This window comes from Oryza glaberrima, chromosome 8, assembly GCF_000147395.1.
Source record: "Oryza glaberrima chromosome 8, OglaRS2, whole genome shotgun sequence".
NCBI classification, from domain to species: Eukaryota; Viridiplantae; Streptophyta; class Magnoliopsida; order Poales; family Poaceae; genus Oryza; species Oryza glaberrima.
In genome coordinates this window covers 23,261,507-23,277,786 of record NC_068333.1, presented here as the reverse complement: position 1 = coordinate 23,277,786, position 16,280 = coordinate 23,261,507, and the positions used below count along the sequence as shown (strand labels likewise).

The window sequence follows — 16,280 nt, the reverse complement described above, 5'->3', positions numbered from 1 at the left end:
ACGCCCGCTTACGCGCTACGCCTCCCAACTCCAAAGCCCATCACCACGCCAAGTAACCGCCCAACGCCACCCTCTCCACCAAACCAGCTCTCCCTCCCTCCCTCGGTCCCTCCCCTTCTCCTCTCCAACTCCTCCTCGACCTCGTCGTCGCGAGACGCCCGCGGCTCGCGCGCCCGATCGATTCGGCGCCCTCCTCGCGTCTTCCCGGTGAGATTTCCCCTCCATTTCTCCCCCCAAATCCCCCTGTTCGTCGCCGACGCGGGGTTGATCGCTCGGTTTTTTGTTGTTGTTGGTTGTGGTTGGGGTGGTGGTGGTGGTGGTGGTGGTAGTGGGGGTAGGGGTTGGGGTTGGGGTTTTGCTTGGTGCTGGAATCCGCCGCGTTCGTGGTTCCTCGCCGGAATTTCCGTGGTTTCCCCGCTTGTGGAGCTCTCGTGGTTTGCCCTAGCCTGAGTACGGGTTCGTGCGTGGCGTGGTTTGTTGTTGGAGTTGGATTTTGGTCGTCCCTCGCCTAACGGCGGCCAACCTGTTTGATGATTTGCTTGTTCCGTTTAGCCTTGTTGTTTCATGCTTGGTTTGTGCTGTTTTTTTCGTATGGCTTTGTTTGATTCGATGGGGATTTTATGGATTAACTCGATTCTTTCTTGTTGTTCTTGCGTCCCCAGGCGTGATGGACGACGACAAGGCGAGCAAGGGGAGGCCGCTCAAATCCCCCCGCAAGGACCTGGACCCGCTGGCTGCGGCCACGCCCGATCCCGGATGCGGCGAGACGGCTCCGCCGGAGGTGAGCAAGCCTAAGGAGAAGGCGGCGGCGCCGACCAGCAACACCGAGGAGGGGTTATGCCCCCACTTAGAACGTTTCGAGGAAGACATGGCAATGTTCGTATCAAGGCTCATGGCCTCCAAGTTCACCCCGAGTTGTCAGCGTCTCATGTGCGATAGCAAGGTGGACAAGAGCAGTATCATGGTGTGCATCGACTGCAGCTTGCCTTTCTGCATTGGGGACGGGACCATGAACAAGCCGCAGGGACACGCCCAGGAACACGCCCAATTCTACGCTCATCTGGAGAAGCATTGTGTTGCTGCGTTGTTCAGTAAACCGGATACTCTGTACTGCTTCATTTGTGAACGTTGTCTGAACTTGGAGATGAGTGACATGGAGGCAGAAAGTGACAGCAGCAGCGACCAAGTGGGATGCGAACACTTTGTATTGGATGAGGAAGAAATCACTCTGATCGTGTCAGAGATCTTCGCCTCCAAGAACGTTCAGGCGTGCCAACATCCCGGGTGTACGATCACTGGGAATACCCATATCATGGTTTGCACAGGATGCAACAAGCATTTCTGCACTAGAGCTGAGGCCATGAAAAAACCTTATGGACATGCCCGTCTGCATGCCCAGAAGTGTGAACACCATTGGGTTGGTTTGTGGTACAGTAATCCATATATGGGGTACTGCTTCAAATGTGAATTCGAATGGATCCTAGGTGCACCGAATGCTGAGAGGGGGATGGTGTTTGGCAAGGAGGCATTTGATCAAGAATCTGGATTAGCAAAGAGGCATGGCTGTGTTATCAGAGGGATTCCGAATCTTGGGAACACTTGCTACGTGAATGCGTTATTGCAGTGCCTCTTTGTGCTTGAAAAACTGCGGGCAAGGATGTTAGCATCAGATGCTCCTTCTGGGTTCGTGGGTAGCGCACTAAAAGAGCTCTTTCAGGAGGTAAACAGTGTGAATAATGCACAACGCCCACTGAACCCGACGAAGTTCTTGGATCGTGTTCGTATGTTGAATGCACAATTTGCAGGCAGTGATATGGAAGATAGCTATGAATTGCTTTGCTTTGTACAGAATCAATTGGAAAAGGAGGAGAAGTCAATGATTCCTGCAGTGTCTACTACAGTTGTTGATTCCATTTTTCGTGTTCAGCTATCTGCTACCGTATCCTGCAGGCGTTGCTCATATAATTCAGTTTCTCATGAAGTAATGTATGATCTATCAGTTCCACTGCCATCAAGGAACATAAGTTGCATGTCTCGAGAGAAGATTGGTATCAAACTATTCCCAAAGGTTGACATGAGTAACACCGAAATTGTTCAAGCAATTGCTGAAGGACGTGATTCTCATATCACTGGTTTTGATCTGGGAGATGTGGACAAAGAAAAACCATCTGAGCCTTTGGAAGTTGGTAAGTTCATGCATCCTGTTTCTAAATAAAAGAAGAGAGAACATTTTTAAACAGATATGCAGGTATAGAGGATTGTGCAGACCATATACATCTTTTGAGGATTGAATGCAAAAAACTAAGGAATATTGTAATCACACCACCATTATTTTTCTCATCATAAAGAGAAAACATACATTTTTTTTGGAATGGATCCCCAATTCTAGTTAGACAGAAAAAGTTGTGAGGGCTTGCTAAACACATGGAGTGAAGAAATATATGGAAAACCTTCAGGATGGCTACATAAAAGAAGCATGACGTTTGAGCAGTGTTAGCATGGAAGAGTTGTTTGTCGTAGTGTAGCAATTAAGAGCTTGGAGTGGAAGATTGTTTATTTGCTGAGTCCTTGTCTTCATACACAAAATTTTGCTCTAGAAGGTTGGTTTACTTAATCAAGTACGGAGATTCTCGAAGAAATGCAGCTTCAGATCGTAGAGAATGAAGGTTGATGGTTGCATGTTGTTGCTGATGCAGATAAATTATAGCCTTATATATGCTTGATTCTGCAGATTCTGTTGAAGTGGAACAGCACTCGCAAAGCAAGGATGGTGTACATGTTCCTTCCCAAATTCAGAAGGATGAGGTCCCAGGGGAGATTATTCAGGCGCCAACTAAGGCTGATGATTTAGGGAAAAATTACAATGCTGGTCTTGAGTATACGCCCAGTGAGCCAGAAGTTAGTATAGAAGCCAAGAAAAACGTTTGCTCTGTAGAAGGTTCTGCAGAAGACAAGGGGAAAGCTCAGTTTAGCAATATGGCTTATGGCAAGGCGAAGGATAACAACTCTCTTGCATCGATTGAGGAGTGCCTAGAACTGCATTTTGAAGCTGAGATGGTGGAATGGAAATGTGAGAACTGTTCTGAAATTGCTCGCCGTAGGAGCACCACTAGTGGTAAAGATAGTGAACAGATGATGGCAAGCACCAGTGAGAATAAAATAATTGATGGAGATCAAACTGAGCAGTCGGACAAGATAGCATGCCAAAGCGAGCAATATAGCAATTTGGACAGTGGTGAACAAGACTTGGCCTCTGATAACACAGCCAACAAAAAAAATGAATGCCATGAAGGTGTTCAAGAAGTTGTACCTAGCTGCCTTGCAGCTGAGGAACTGGCCAACCAGTTGAGTGGCCAGGGTCAAAATGCCAGCTCTCTAGATCAAGTAAAGCTAGATCATAGTGCAGACCAAGTGGGTCCAAACCAAAAGGAGCGGGAGGATAGGTATCAAGGTGGGATTCAAACTCGTTTTATTAACAAGCTGCCACCTGTGTTTGCCATTCATCTGAAGAGATCCCAGCTGACTGGTAAAGTTAGAGGACACGTGAGCTTTGAGGAGATCCTTGATGTAGGACAGTTCATGGACCCCAGGTATTGACTATTGGCATTTATGCATGACAATATCTATATAAGCATGTGCCAGTTTCAATAAATTTATGATTCACAGTAAGCAAGTAGTTTTTTTCTTGTTTGTATATTTTGACTAGCTTTACTAATACATTTTGTTAGAAAATCAGAATTTTATTATGCTTTAGATATCACTGCCATTATGTTTGTAGGTGGTTAAGTGCCTCCAAATGAATTTGTTGAAATATATTGGTTTGGCTTTTTCTGATTTTAGTACTTTTGTTATTATAAGGGTTATAATCATATAAAGCTTTTAGATACTGAAAATAAATATCCCAGCCTTTGCACTGGCAAATGCATATAATCGTATAGATAATCCTTACATCTTTCAGTGGTATGTTGAAATTCATTGAAGGGCCTTCATTCGTTAAATGTTTTATCCTTGCACTATTATGCAGTTTTGATTAATCGTATTTGTTTATATCTGAGAGTATTGTTTGATTGCTTTTGTTTTCTGTAACCTTCAGTTCTGAGGACAAAGACAATTCCAGCTATCACCTTATAGGTGTCATTGAACACATTGGCCCCAGCACCAGATCAGGGCACATGGTTGCTTACGTGAGACCGAATCAAGAGCAACCTCACGGTGGCCCTTCTCCATGGTATTGTGCAAGTGATACAAACATCAGACAAGTATCTCTAGAAGAAGTTCTCAAGTGCGAGGCCTCCCTTTTCTTCTACGAGAGGATTGGAGGCTAACGTCCAAGGAAGTAAATTGGTTAGATTAGCAAACATTCTTTGGATGGACAAAGATCCATTCAGTAGACGTCATGATCAAGTCCAATTTTGTTGCTTTGGCTGAGTCATTGTAGGACTGCAAATAGATCGCATTCATAATCTCCTTTTTGTTCGTGAGGAACGTACTTCTTTTCCTGGAATAAGAATGAAGGAATAGGACATGTGCCATTTGTAAATGAGCAGGACTGTACTAATGATTGATAATGCTTTACAATAGGTCTAAAATACAGAACGATATTACTTGATATATCTTGAGCTTTAGTCCCCCAAATTTTTTGGATGTGCAAGCTAAGCGACATGGTTTCAGGCATATAATTTCCTAGATGGACCATGTGCAGCATGCTTTGAGTACTTGCTTGCTTGTTGCTTTGGAAGTCCCCTACAGTTTCTGGTGTTCTGATGGATCAAACAAGAAAGGATGACTGGAATCTCTGGTGAACAAATCCTCTCCAGTCTGGACGGTGTTCTGGACGGTGGATACATGTAATGTGTTTATTTGCATCTCCACTTTGGGACCTCCAGCCTCTGGCCTCTGCGATTTGGGCTAGATTCCGCAGAAACCGGGCCAGATCCCACAATGTGAGCTATCCAGCGATTTTGAACAGAAACCCGCAGTGGACACAGATACCAAAGGATACACTTTAGGGATGAGTTGTGGTAGGAGTACCTTGCAGCATAGCCAATATAAAACCTGAATGCATTGAGCATGTGAATTATTGCATACTGTGTGCACATTTGTTTTTGTTTGTCGAAATAAACTAGTAAATCAAAGTAACCATGCTTCCACAGTGGTGCACAAATGAATTTTCCTGGCATGGTTTGCTTGTTTTCTTTAGCATAGAAACATGTTTTCGACTTATGATAGCGCTGTCCTGCCCTTTGCTCTCCTTTTCTTTTCCTCTTTTTTTTTTTTTTTTTGCCGGGTCGGTCAAAGTTGTCAGCAGTGAAGCACCGATCTTTCAGCGCAATCCACATGAAGAAGCGGACGCACGAGGGTGCCCTGGAGCGCCATAGCAGCTCGCCGTAGGGACAATTCTCTGTTGCCATGAAGAACTGCCCTTCGCTTCTTTCTGGCAGAATAGCATGGTTTAGGTTAATGAAATAGAAACAAAAAAAACCCCCCATGTTCTATCTATGATCAAAACATTTGTTTGGAGGAGCTGCATAATTAGCCTTGAGGCAAGTGTGACTGTAATATCATGGGCAGTAAAGTGAATAGGCATTCTAAAGCTGCAGTAGATAAACTGCATCCCTCCAACTTGGGCCTTGTGTATGTTATGCTCTTCTTAACCCGTTATAGCTTAGAGTCAGTCTACATCAGTAGAGCAACTCTTGGTTCGTTTTTATATGATATCACCCATCACGATTCACGGTTGCCAGACTCAATTCATTGAAGTTTATATATAACTGACCACAGTGGATATTGAGCTCTCCGTTGCTTGTGTGAGAGCAAACCATCAGCAGCAGGATAGTGGCTATTTCTCATTGTTTTTTTTTTTGGAGAAGGGTATTTTTTATCCGGCCTCTATATCCATTTAAATATATGGAGTCTTAAATCGGGAACTTAGCCCATCAAACAACCTAATGAACCTTTTAAATTAGAAACAGCCTCTTATAAACAATCTAATTTGAAATTCACTTCTAAACTTAGAACTTAAGGTCGTGTTACTCAGGACCTTGGTTTGGATCAGCCCAGCCTGTTAGAGGGTTGACACCTACTGGGCCGGGCCTTGATTTCCCCTCCTGGCTATTTAAGCCAAATGGATCAGAAGCATTCACACGCCCAAAAGCCCACCACCACCCAACCCGCCCAACGCCACGTCACCGTCTCCCTCCCAACTCCTCGGCCTCCTCGTCGTCGTCGTTGTCGCAGGACGCCGCGGCTCGCGCGCCGGCCGATTCCGTGCCCCTCCTCGCATCCTCCGGTGAGTTTTCCCCTCCATTTCTTCCCCCCCAAAAATCCCTCTGTTCGTCGCCGACGCGGGGCCGATCGCTCGGTTGTTGTTGTTGGTGGTGGTGGTAGTTGTGGCGGTGGCGGTGGGGGTTGGGGTGGGGGTTTTACTTGGTGCCGGAATCCGCGGCGGCGCGGCGTTCGTGGTTCCTCGCCGGAATGTTCTTCGTGGTTTTCCCGCTTGTTGAGCTCTCGTAGTTCACCCTAGTATGACTACGGTTCGTGGCGTCGAGGTTGTTGGAATTGGATTGGTCGTCCTCGCCTAACGGCCAACCTGTTTGATGATTTGCCTGTATCGTTTAGCCTTCTTGTTTCATGCTAATCTTCGTATGGCTTGTGTTGATTCGTTGTGGATTTTATGGATGGATTAACTCGATTCTTTCTTGTGGTTCTTGCTCCCCTAGGCGGGATGGACGAGGAGAAGGCGAGCAAGGGGAGGCCGCTCAATGCCCCCCGCCTGGATTTGGACCTGAACCTGGATCTGTTTGCTGCGGCCGTGCCCGATCCCGGATGCGGCGACACGGCTTCGCCGGAGGCGAGCATGCCGGAAGAGAAGGCGAGCGAGGGGAGGCCGCTCAAAGCCCCCCGCCTGGACCTGGACCTGAACCTGCTTGCTCCGGCCGTACCCGATCCCGGATGCGGCGACCCGGCTTTGCCGGGGGCGAGCAAGCCGGGAGAGAAGGCGGCGGCGACGACCAGCAACACCGATGAGGAGTTATGCGCCCACTTCGTACGTTTCGAGGAAGACATGGTACAGTTCATATCAAAGCTCAGGTCCTCCAAGTTCGCCGCGAGGTGTGAGCATTACCTGTGTGAGAACAAGGTGGAAAAGAGCAGTATCTTGGTGTGCATCGATTGCAGCTTGCCTTTCTGCATTGGGGACGGGACCATGGACAAGCCGCAGGGACACGCCCGGTGGCACGCCGATCTGGAGCAGCATTGTGTCGCTGCATTGTTCAGTAAACCGGACACTCTGTACTGCTTCATTTGTGAACGTTGTCTGAATATGGAGGTCGATGACACGGAATCAGAAAGCGACAGAGCGGAATGCAGACACTTATTGGACGAGGAAGACGTTACTCTGATTGTGTCAGAGGTCACCACCTCCAAGAACATTCCGGCGTGCCAACATCCCGGGTGTAAGATCAATGGGAGGACCCGTATCATGGTGTGCACGGGATGCAACAAGCATTTCTGCACTAGAGCTGAGGCCAAGAAAAAACCGCATGGACATGCCCGGCTGCATGCGCGGAAGTTTGAACACCATTGGGTTGGTTTGTGGTACAGTGATCCATATAAGGGGTATTGCTTCAAATGTGAATTTGACTTGACCCTCAGTGCACTGACTGTTGAGCAGGGGATGGTGTTTGGCAAGGAATTATTTGGTCAAGAATCTGGATTAGTGAAGGGGCATGGCTGTGTTATCAGAGGGATGCCGAATCTTGGAAACACTTGCTACATCAATGCGTTGTTGCAGTGCCTATTTGTGCTTGGCAAGCTGCGGGCAAGGATGTTAGCACCAGATGCTCCTTCGTATATCCTTGGTTATGAACTGAAAGAGCTCTTTCAGGAGGTAAACAACGTTGATAACGCACAACTCCAACTGAACCCCACGAAGTTCTTTGCTTGTATTCGTGTTTTGGATGCACGGTTCATAAGCAGTGATATGCAAGATAGCCATGAATTGCTTTGCTTTTTACTCAATGAATTGGATAAGGAGGAGAAGTCAATGGTGCCTCCAGTATCTCCTACAGTTGTTGATTCCATTTTTTGTGTTCAGCTGTCTGCTACCATTTCCTGCAGCCATTGCTCATATAATTCAGTTTCCCATGAAGTAATGTATGAGCTCTCAGTTCCACTGCCATCAGAGAGGCCTCCGCCAAAAAGTATTGCATCGCCACCAAGGGACATAAGTTGCATGTCTCGAGAGAAGACTGGTATCAAACTATTCCCAGAGGTTGACACGAGTAACACCGAAATTGTCAAAGCAATTGCTGAAGGCAGTGTTTCTCATATCGCTAGTTTAGAACTGGGAGATGTGGACAAAGAGAAAACATCTGAGCCTTTGGATGGTGGTAAGTTTATGCATTGTGTTTCTAAATAAAAGGAGAGAGAACATTTTTGAACAGATATGCAGGTATAGAGGGTTTCCCAGACCATGTACATCTTTTGAGGAATGAATGAAAGAAACAGAGGAATATTGTAGTCACACCACCATTGTTTTTCTCATCATAACGAGAAAACGGGCACTTTTTTCGGAATGGAGCTCCAATTCTAGTCAAACAGAGAAAAATTTGTAAGGACTTACTAACACATGGACTGAAGAAATATCTAGTAAACCTTCAGGATGGCTACATAAAAGAAGTATGATATTTGAGCACTGTTAGCATGGCAGAGTTGTTTGTCGTAGTCTAGCAGTTAAGACCTTAGAGTGGAAGACTGTTTATTTGTTAAGTCCTTGTCTTCATACATAAAATTTTGCTCTAGAAGGTTGGTTTACTTAATCAAGTATGGTGATTCTCGAAGAAAGGCAGCTTCAGATCGTAGAGAATGGAGGTTGATGGTTGTGTGTTGTTGCTGATGCAGATAAATTATAGCCTTATATATGCTTGATTCTGCAGATTCTGTTGAAGTGGAACAGCGCTCGCCAAGTAAGGCTGATGATTTAGGGCAAAATGACAATGCTGGTTTTGAGAATACGTCCGGTGAGCCCCAAGTTAGTATAGAAGCCAAGAAAAATGCTTGCTCTGTAGAAGGTGCTTCAGAAGACAAGGGGAAAGCTCAGTTTAGCAATATGGCTTATGGCAAGGCAAAGGATAACGACTCTCTTGCATCGATTGAAGAGTGCCTAGCACTGTTTTTTAAAGAAGAGCTGCTGGAATGGAGATGTGATAACTGTTCTGGAGTTTCTCACCATCTGAGCACCACTGGTAGTAAAGATGGTGAACAGATAATGGCAAGCACCAACGAAAACACAATAATTGACAGAGATCAGACTGTGCAGTTGGACAAGGTAGCACGCCAGAGCGAGCAATCTAAAAATTTGGAAAGTTTGGCACTAGAATGCACTTCAAGTAAGCAACCACATGGTTCTGATTCAGAACGTAAAGCTATGCTCGCAATGGACAGCATTACTGAAGGAATCAACACACTACCTCCTGTCAAGCACACGTACTCATTGCGCAGCCGAGGTCGACCACCAAGCCATAACAAAATCACTTCTGGGATGATCCATGGTGAACAAGACTTGGCCTCTGATAACATAGCCAACAAAAAAACTGATTGCCATGAACGTGTTCAAGAAGCTGTATCTAGTTGCCTTCCAGCTGAGGAACCGGACGACCTGTTGAGTGGCCAGGAAAATACCAGCAGTCTAGATCAGGGTAAGTGGAAACAAGTAAAGGTGGATCATAGTGCAGACCAAGTGGATGCAAAACAAAAAGAGCGGGAAAATAGGAATCAAGGTGGGATTCAAACTCGTGTTATTAACAAGCTGCCACCTGTATTGGCCATTCATCTGAAGAGATCCAAGGAGACTGGTAAAGTTAGAGGACACGTGAACTTTGAGGAGATCCTTGATGTAGGACAGTTCATGGACCCCAGGTATTGCGTATTAGCATTTCTGCATGGCAATATCTATATAAGCATGTGGCAGTTCCAATAAATTTATGATTCACAGTAAGCAATTTTTCTTGTTTGTATATTTTGACTAGCTTTACTGATACATCTCATTAGAAAATCAGAATTATTATGTTTTAGAGATGACTGCCTTTTTGTTTGTAGGTGATTAGGTGCCTCCAAATGCATTTTTTCAAAAATATTAGTTTGGCCTTATTCTGGTTTTAGTATTTGGCATTAGAAGGGTATAATTATATAGATTTTTTAGGTACTGAAATAAATATCCCAGCCTTCACACCAACATGTTTTAATGGCATGTTGAAATTCATTAAAGGGCCTTTATTCGTTAAATGTTTGAGGATATGAGATTCTTGTTAGCAATATGCAGCATTGAGGATATGAGATCAAAATAACCATGCCTAACATCTAGTTTGATTGGTTTTGTTTTTCTGTAACCTTCAGTTCTGAGGACAAAGACAATTCCAGCTATCACCTAGTCGGTGTCATTGAACACATTGGCCCCAGCACCAGTTCAGGGCACATGGTTGCTTACGTGAGACCAAATCAAGAGCAGCCTGACGGTGGCACTTCCCCATGGTATCGTGCAAGTGATACCGACATCAGACAAGTATCTCTAGAAGAAGTTCTCAAGTGCGAGGCCTCTCTTTTCTTCTATGAGAGAATTGGAGGCTAACGTCGAAGGAAGTAAATTTGTTAGATTAGCAAGCATTCTTTGGATGGACAAGGATCCATTCAGTAGACGTCGTGATCAAGTCCAATTTTGTTTGCTTTGGCTGAGTCATTGTAGGACCTGCAAATTGACTGTAATACGTTCCTGCCCAGCTGAATAGATGGTGGCCGGTGTTCTTAATCAGCTAGTCTGATCACATTCGTAATCTCCTTTTTTTTTTCATGAGGAACGTGTTCTTCTTCCCTGGAAAAGAATGAAGAAGAACACAGGACTGTACTAATGCTTGGTAATGCTTTACACTAGGTAGAAAATACAACGATATTACTACTTGATATGTCTTGAGCTTTGGTCCCCCAAGTATTTTTGGATGTGCAAGCTAAGCAACATTGTTTCAGGCCTCTTGTTTCCTTGATGGAGAATGTGCAGCATGCTTTGAGTAGTACTTGCTCGTTTGCTGCTTTGGAACTCTCCTAGAATTTCGGTGTTCTGATGCATCAATCAATACAGGATAGCAACTTCGATTCTGTCCTCGCGGATTCGGCGGCAGATTCTAATCGTTTTCTTTCATTTTTTCAATCAATTCTGATGTCTACTGGATACTGCAGCTCGCATTGAAACTCTCACTGAAGAGAGTCAGGAGAAGGGTTTACCTTTCCGTTTTTAAATGAAAACCACTCCTCATTGTATTACCGAAAACCAACCAGAAACCAATAAAAACTGGTGACTTTTGTTTAACGTAGTAGAATACAGTTAATTTCGATTAGTTTTTATAAACCGGGACTTGGCGATATTTTTTTTAAAAAAACTTTTAAATGAAAACTGCCCCTCATCAGTTTACCGTAAACCAACCAAAAACCAATAAAAACTTATAAATTTTGTTTAATGTATTAAAAAAGGTTAATATTGATCGGTTTTTATAAACCGGGACCTAGCGATTTTTTTTTAAAAAAAGATCAGTTTTGTGAACACTGGGCAGACAATGCAGCAGTATCATCATCGCCGTCATGTTCCACGACCAACAAAGTAGGCTACGGGCATACAGCCCAGTATACCCGCCAAATTGGCACGCTGGTTTCGTGCCATTTGGGCCAAATTGGCACGCAGAAACCGTCTCCGGCCGACGCCTCCGACCGCACGCACGCACGCACGGCCGCACCCCATCCGTCCGTCCATTACCACCACCCCCACCACCTGCCAAACCAAACCAAAACCGGTTACGCCAAACGCAACCGTGCCGTGCACCGGCGCACACATTGACAAACAAAAACCCCCGCAAAACTACGCCCATTTCGCCCCCAAAACGAAGAAAAATCCCCCACCTCGCCGAGATCCAAGCGACCACTCCTCCCTCCCTTTCCTCCTTTGCTTTTATTAACCCAAAGCAGCAGCAGCAGCAGCTGCTTCTCTCTCTCCCCCTCGCCTTGTCCGGACACACGCGGCGAGGCAGGCTTGGCCGCAGCAAGAACGAGAGAGTGAGCTCGATCCATCCATGGAGGGGAGGGTGCTGCGGCGGAGTGTCACGCTGGCGGACCAGCTGGCCGCCGTGGGGCCCGCGGGGACGGCCGCCGCCACCGCCGCCGCGGGGTCCTGCAACCTCCGCGACCTCCTCAAGCTCCGCGACGAGGACGACCTCGCCGCGGGCCGCCGCGCCGCGGTCACCCTCGCGTCGGCCATGGCGGCCGAGAGGTTGACGGTGGCGCCTGCGTCCTCGGCTGCCGCGGCGGCGGCGGCGGCGGCGGCGCGCACCTTGCTGGATATCATCCGGGATGACCAGCTCCCGACGTCTTCCGGTGGTGGTGGGGAAGGTGGTGACCCCCTCGTCCGCCGCGCGGTCTCCCTGCCTGCTCCGGTTACGGCGACTCCTCCTCCTCCGCCGCCGCCGCCGGAGACGCCGCCGCGACAGCTGCCGGCTGTGTCGCCGCCGACGGTGGGGGAGGAGGAGGAGGAGGAGCAGGGGGAGAGGGTGTCCCTGATGGCGCTGCTGGAGCAGACGGAGCGGCAGTGGAGCGCCGGCTCGGGCGCGACCGTGCAGCAGCATCTCGCGTCTCCCTCCGCCGCCGCATCCGCATCGGCATCGGCGGCGGCGGAGGACGAGGCGGAGGCGGAGGCGGAGGCGGGGAAGGGGGCGGCGGGCGGCGGCTGCTGCTGCGTGTGCATGGCGCGGGCCAAGGGCGCCGCCTTCATCCCGTGCGGTCACACCTTCTGCCGCACCTGCGCCCGCGAGCTCCTCGCCGGCCGCGGCCGCTGCCCGCTCTGCAACGCCGCCATCCTCGACGTCCTCGACATCTTCTGACCTCGCCGCCGGCGACCAAGGTTGCCTCCCTCAGCTCGAGCCAAGAACCCCACTGATCCAGACATAGATAGATCTCTCCTCTCCTCTCCCCTCTGTTCTTGATTCAGTTCTTCGCAAATGCAAATGCAAAAAAAAACTGCAAAGATTAGAACCTGTTCATCAGCTTGTTGCAACTTGCAAGAGATCAAACATTCTCTTCATGTTTCAATTCCCCCCAAAATTCAAAAACCTAGTACCCTGGATCGATCAAAAGGTTTGTTCTTGCGTCCTGTAGGAACGCATTTGATTCAACCATCAAGATCAGCAGATGGTGGGTGGGTGCCTGCTTGCCTGGGTGGTGGTAGGTTAAAAATTAGTAAAACTTTTGACTACTGGAGTACAGATTAGTAGTAATTGTAAATCTGGCAGAGTTTTTTTTTTTTTCAGTTCTTGTCCAGGCTCCAGCTATGCAATGTTTGAAGATCTATAGTAAGAGCAGGTTTACAAAACCGCACGGTTATCTCGGGCGGTAACTTTTCGCATGGTTAAACCACGATGTGACTCGCGGTAACACGTGTTTTTCGTGATATCCGATAACCGTTAAACTGTGAGGTGATCAGAACCACATCTAAAACGGTTTGGTAAATAATAAATACAATTTTTAAAACCATGATATGCCTCGCAATAACATCGTGTTTGGTATCCGATAACCAGTCAAACTGTGAGGTGACGGGAACCATATCCAAAACGGATTAGGTGACGGGAACCATATCCAAAATGGTTTGGTAAATCCTGAGTAATAGTAGAAATAAATCAATATACTGCGTGTAGTGCTAGTGCGTTAAATAACTCCAAATTTATTGCTCCAAAGCTTCCAATTATCAACCTCACTTCATTGTGCATTCCTATGGTATGAACTCATTTACTTCCACGGAGGGAGCGCCATTTCAAATGCTGATTGCCCTCTGATGTCACATGATTTGGCGAAATTTATGACCAGAAGTCGAAATCTCATAAATTTGCGCGACACCGACGCAGGAGTACAATTAGTAGCAGTATAGCACTAATACTCTAATAGCATACTAGTATAATCTCATTCTAGGGGTCCTACTCATCGGCCTAATGATGTTGACCTGATAAATAGAATTCCTTTGCACTAATCCTCCCTTTCTTTTTCTTCATAATAATGGACTAATGTGGCAAAGCAGACGCCAAAAGGTTTGGTCGAGAGCATCCAAATGTCAATGCTGGGGCCGTGACAGCCTGACAGGTGGTCATATGTATGTGACAGAGTTAAGCCTGATAGAGCACTGTCGCGATGTGTCTATATCCATCCATCTCAATGTAGCATAATTGGATAATTAGGTTCGATTTTGGGGGTATTATCTTTTGAAAAAGGGTGTGAGCAGATTGCCACCTCCATCCATTTTGGTACGAGGTTGCGTAAGAAATGTTTATTTAGATGCACCAAATGACCAAATTTTGCTCGCAAATGTCAACCAATCGTGATCGGTTTTTGGCCAAAAACAAGAGCAACCAGTCCTACAATCCCACAATTTTCTAAAGGCTGATTTGGTACAAGAATTTGCTCTCTCGAAAATAAATTATTTTTTACATACGAATCTGAATACCCCTCCCCCCTCCCCTCATAATATAAGAAATTTTGACTTTTTAATTGTACTATCTAATCATTCGTCTTATTAAAAAAATTTAAAATTATTATTTATTTTATTTGTGATTTACTTTATTATCCAAAATACTTTAAGCACAACTTTTCATTTTTTATATTTGCATAAATTTTTTGAATAAGACGGGTGGTCAAACAGTGTAAGTAAAAAGTCAAAATTTCTTATATTATATAACGGAGGGAGTATAATTTATGTTCAGATTTCTTCTATAAAAATTGATTTATTATGCAACGAAGTGTATGCTATATATTGCTCATGAGTATCTTCCTTTTTTTGGCTGAGAAGTACTCCCTACATCCTAGAGAAGGTAATCCAATACTAGGATGTGATATACTATAGACCAACGAATCTAGATATAGAATATGTCTGATGTATTATTACGTTCTAATGTAAGGTTGGGTATTTTTGGGAGGGAAGAAGTAGGGTCGTTCTGATCTGGTTAGTTAAGCAAAGTTCCAGCATCAGGAACAAAGTACGTAATATTCCGTGGATTTGGACGCTTGCCCGTTTACTGGTCAAGATGCAATCATACGCTCCGGCATTTTTATGCATGTGTGTGTGCATCCGCCAATGATTCTGTCGTCGCGGCGCGGGCGGGCGGGCGGCAACACAACCCCAACACCGCGTCGCGCACGCCGAGCGGAGGAAACCGTGGAGCGCGACAGCAAAAAACGGTGGCCGCGGCCGGCACGCCACGCCTCCCCGCGCGCGCGCGCGTGGGCGCCGCGCGGGGTTTTGCGAGGAGGAGATCGCGGTGCCAAAAAAAAAAAAATTGGGATGGATCGCGTCGCGGGGTGCTTGTGCCGGTGGAAGACGGTGAATTGGTGGTGGATCGAGACCGCGGGATTCCTGGCGTGCGGTCGCAAGCCGGACGCCACGCCACGCGCGGCTGCGCGCATGTGGATTGTGGAGAGGAGATGGGTTTGATCCGCGCAATTTTTCTTTTTTTTCTTTCTTTAACGAAAATAAAAGAACACCGCACTTGCTGACTGACTCAGGATGTGTTCTTTCCTTCGTGTTCTCAACTTTATCTCACTCGTTTTTCACACGTTTTTTCAGACTGTTAAACGGTACTACCTCTATCCCCAAATATAAGAATCTAGGACAAGTTAAAACGTTTCTTAGTATAACGTATCTAGACGGACTCCCTGTCCAAATACTATGTACTTGAAAACGTCTCATCCAATATTAGATTCTTATATTTTGGGATGGAGAAAGTATGTGTCTGTTCAATATAGCTAAACTGCAGCTGTACAGCAGCAGCCGCTACAGTGCATGGTAAAGAAAATATATACACCGGCTATACAACGCACCCGGTTACAGCTGCAGAGTATTGTTGCCGAACAGAGCTTATGTTTTTTGCAAAAATTTCTATAGAAAAGTTGATTTTAAAATTACATTAATTTATTTCTAAAAAAGTTAATTAATTATGTACTAATAAGTCGTTCCGTTTTACGTATGTGGAAGATGCAGGAATGGCAATGGGTCGGGTCGGGCACGGGTAGAGCAAAACCATGCCCGACCCCATGCCCGTCGTCGCTCGCCCAAACCCTACCCACTAGGGTTAGCGGGCAAAACTCTATGCCCGTACCCATGCCCGACGGGCACGGGTATACCCGGCGGGTACCCAATGGATCTCACATGAATAATAACTCGAAAGATATATAATTTAACAAAGAGAAATAAAATCAACAAT

At 46.3% G+C, this 16,280-nt stretch overlaps 3 protein-coding genes across 3 annotated transcripts; all 3 read left to right on the top strand.

Moving 5' to 3' along the window:
* Positions 1 to 97: 97 nt before the first annotated feature.
* LOC127781843 (ubiquitin carboxyl-terminal hydrolase 2-like) lies at positions 98 to 4,626 on the top strand. The gene is made up of 4 exons (XM_052308907.1): positions 98 to 207; positions 663 to 2,186; positions 2,732 to 3,590; positions 4,094 to 4,626. Exons 2-4 carry the CDS (start codon positions 668 to 670, stop codon positions 4,323 to 4,325), a joined length of 2,610 nt encoding a protein of 869 aa, XP_052164867.1. The 5' UTR covers positions 98 to 207; positions 663 to 667; the 3' UTR covers positions 4,326 to 4,626.
* A 1,535-nt stretch (positions 4,627 to 6,161) lies between these two features.
* On the top strand, positions 6,162 to 11,066 carry LOC127781858 (ubiquitin carboxyl-terminal hydrolase 1-like). The gene is made up of 4 exons (XM_052308923.1): positions 6,162 to 6,289; positions 6,720 to 8,390; positions 8,937 to 9,918; positions 10,396 to 11,066. Exons 2-4 carry the CDS (start codon positions 6,725 to 6,727, stop codon positions 10,625 to 10,627), a joined length of 2,880 nt encoding a protein of 959 aa, XP_052164883.1. The 5' UTR covers positions 6,162 to 6,289; positions 6,720 to 6,724; the 3' UTR covers positions 10,628 to 11,066.
* A 779-nt stretch (positions 11,067 to 11,845) lies between these two features.
* On the top strand, positions 11,846 to 14,057 carry LOC127781853 (uncharacterized). The gene has a single exon (XM_052308915.1). It carries the CDS (start codon positions 12,114 to 12,116, stop codon positions 12,915 to 12,917), a length of 804 nt encoding a protein of 267 aa, XP_052164875.1. The 5' UTR covers positions 11,846 to 12,113; the 3' UTR covers positions 12,918 to 14,057.
* Positions 14,058 to 16,280: the final 2,223 nt, after the last annotated feature.

What these genes read in the sequence shown, in the direction of transcription:
- LOC127781843 (XM_052308907.1), top strand. Translation starts at nt 668, where the DNA reads ATGGACGACGACAAGGCGAGCAAGGGGAGGCCGCTCAAATCCCCCCGC. An exon ending in ATCTGAGCCTTTGGAAGTTG is followed by an intron (nt 2,187 to 2,731) that starts GTAAGTTCATGC and finishes TTGATTCTGCAG; the next exon opens with ATTCTGTTGAAGTGGAACAG. An exon ending in GGACAGTTCATGGACCCCAG is followed by an intron (nt 3,591 to 4,093) that starts GTATTGACTATT and finishes TGTAACCTTCAG; the next exon opens with TTCTGAGGACAAAGACAATT.
- LOC127781858 (XM_052308923.1), top strand. Translation starts at nt 6,725, where the DNA reads ATGGACGAGGAGAAGGCGAGCAAGGGGAGGCCGCTCAATGCCCCCCGC. An exon ending in ATCTGAGCCTTTGGATGGTG is followed by an intron (nt 8,391 to 8,936) that starts GTAAGTTTATGC and finishes TTGATTCTGCAG; the next exon opens with ATTCTGTTGAAGTGGAACAG. An exon ending in GGACAGTTCATGGACCCCAG is followed by an intron (nt 9,919 to 10,395) that starts GTATTGCGTATT and finishes TGTAACCTTCAG; the next exon opens with TTCTGAGGACAAAGACAATT.
- LOC127781853 (XM_052308915.1), top strand. Translation starts at nt 12,114, where the DNA reads ATGGAGGGGAGGGTGCTGCGGCGGAGTGTCACGCTGGCGGACCAGCTG.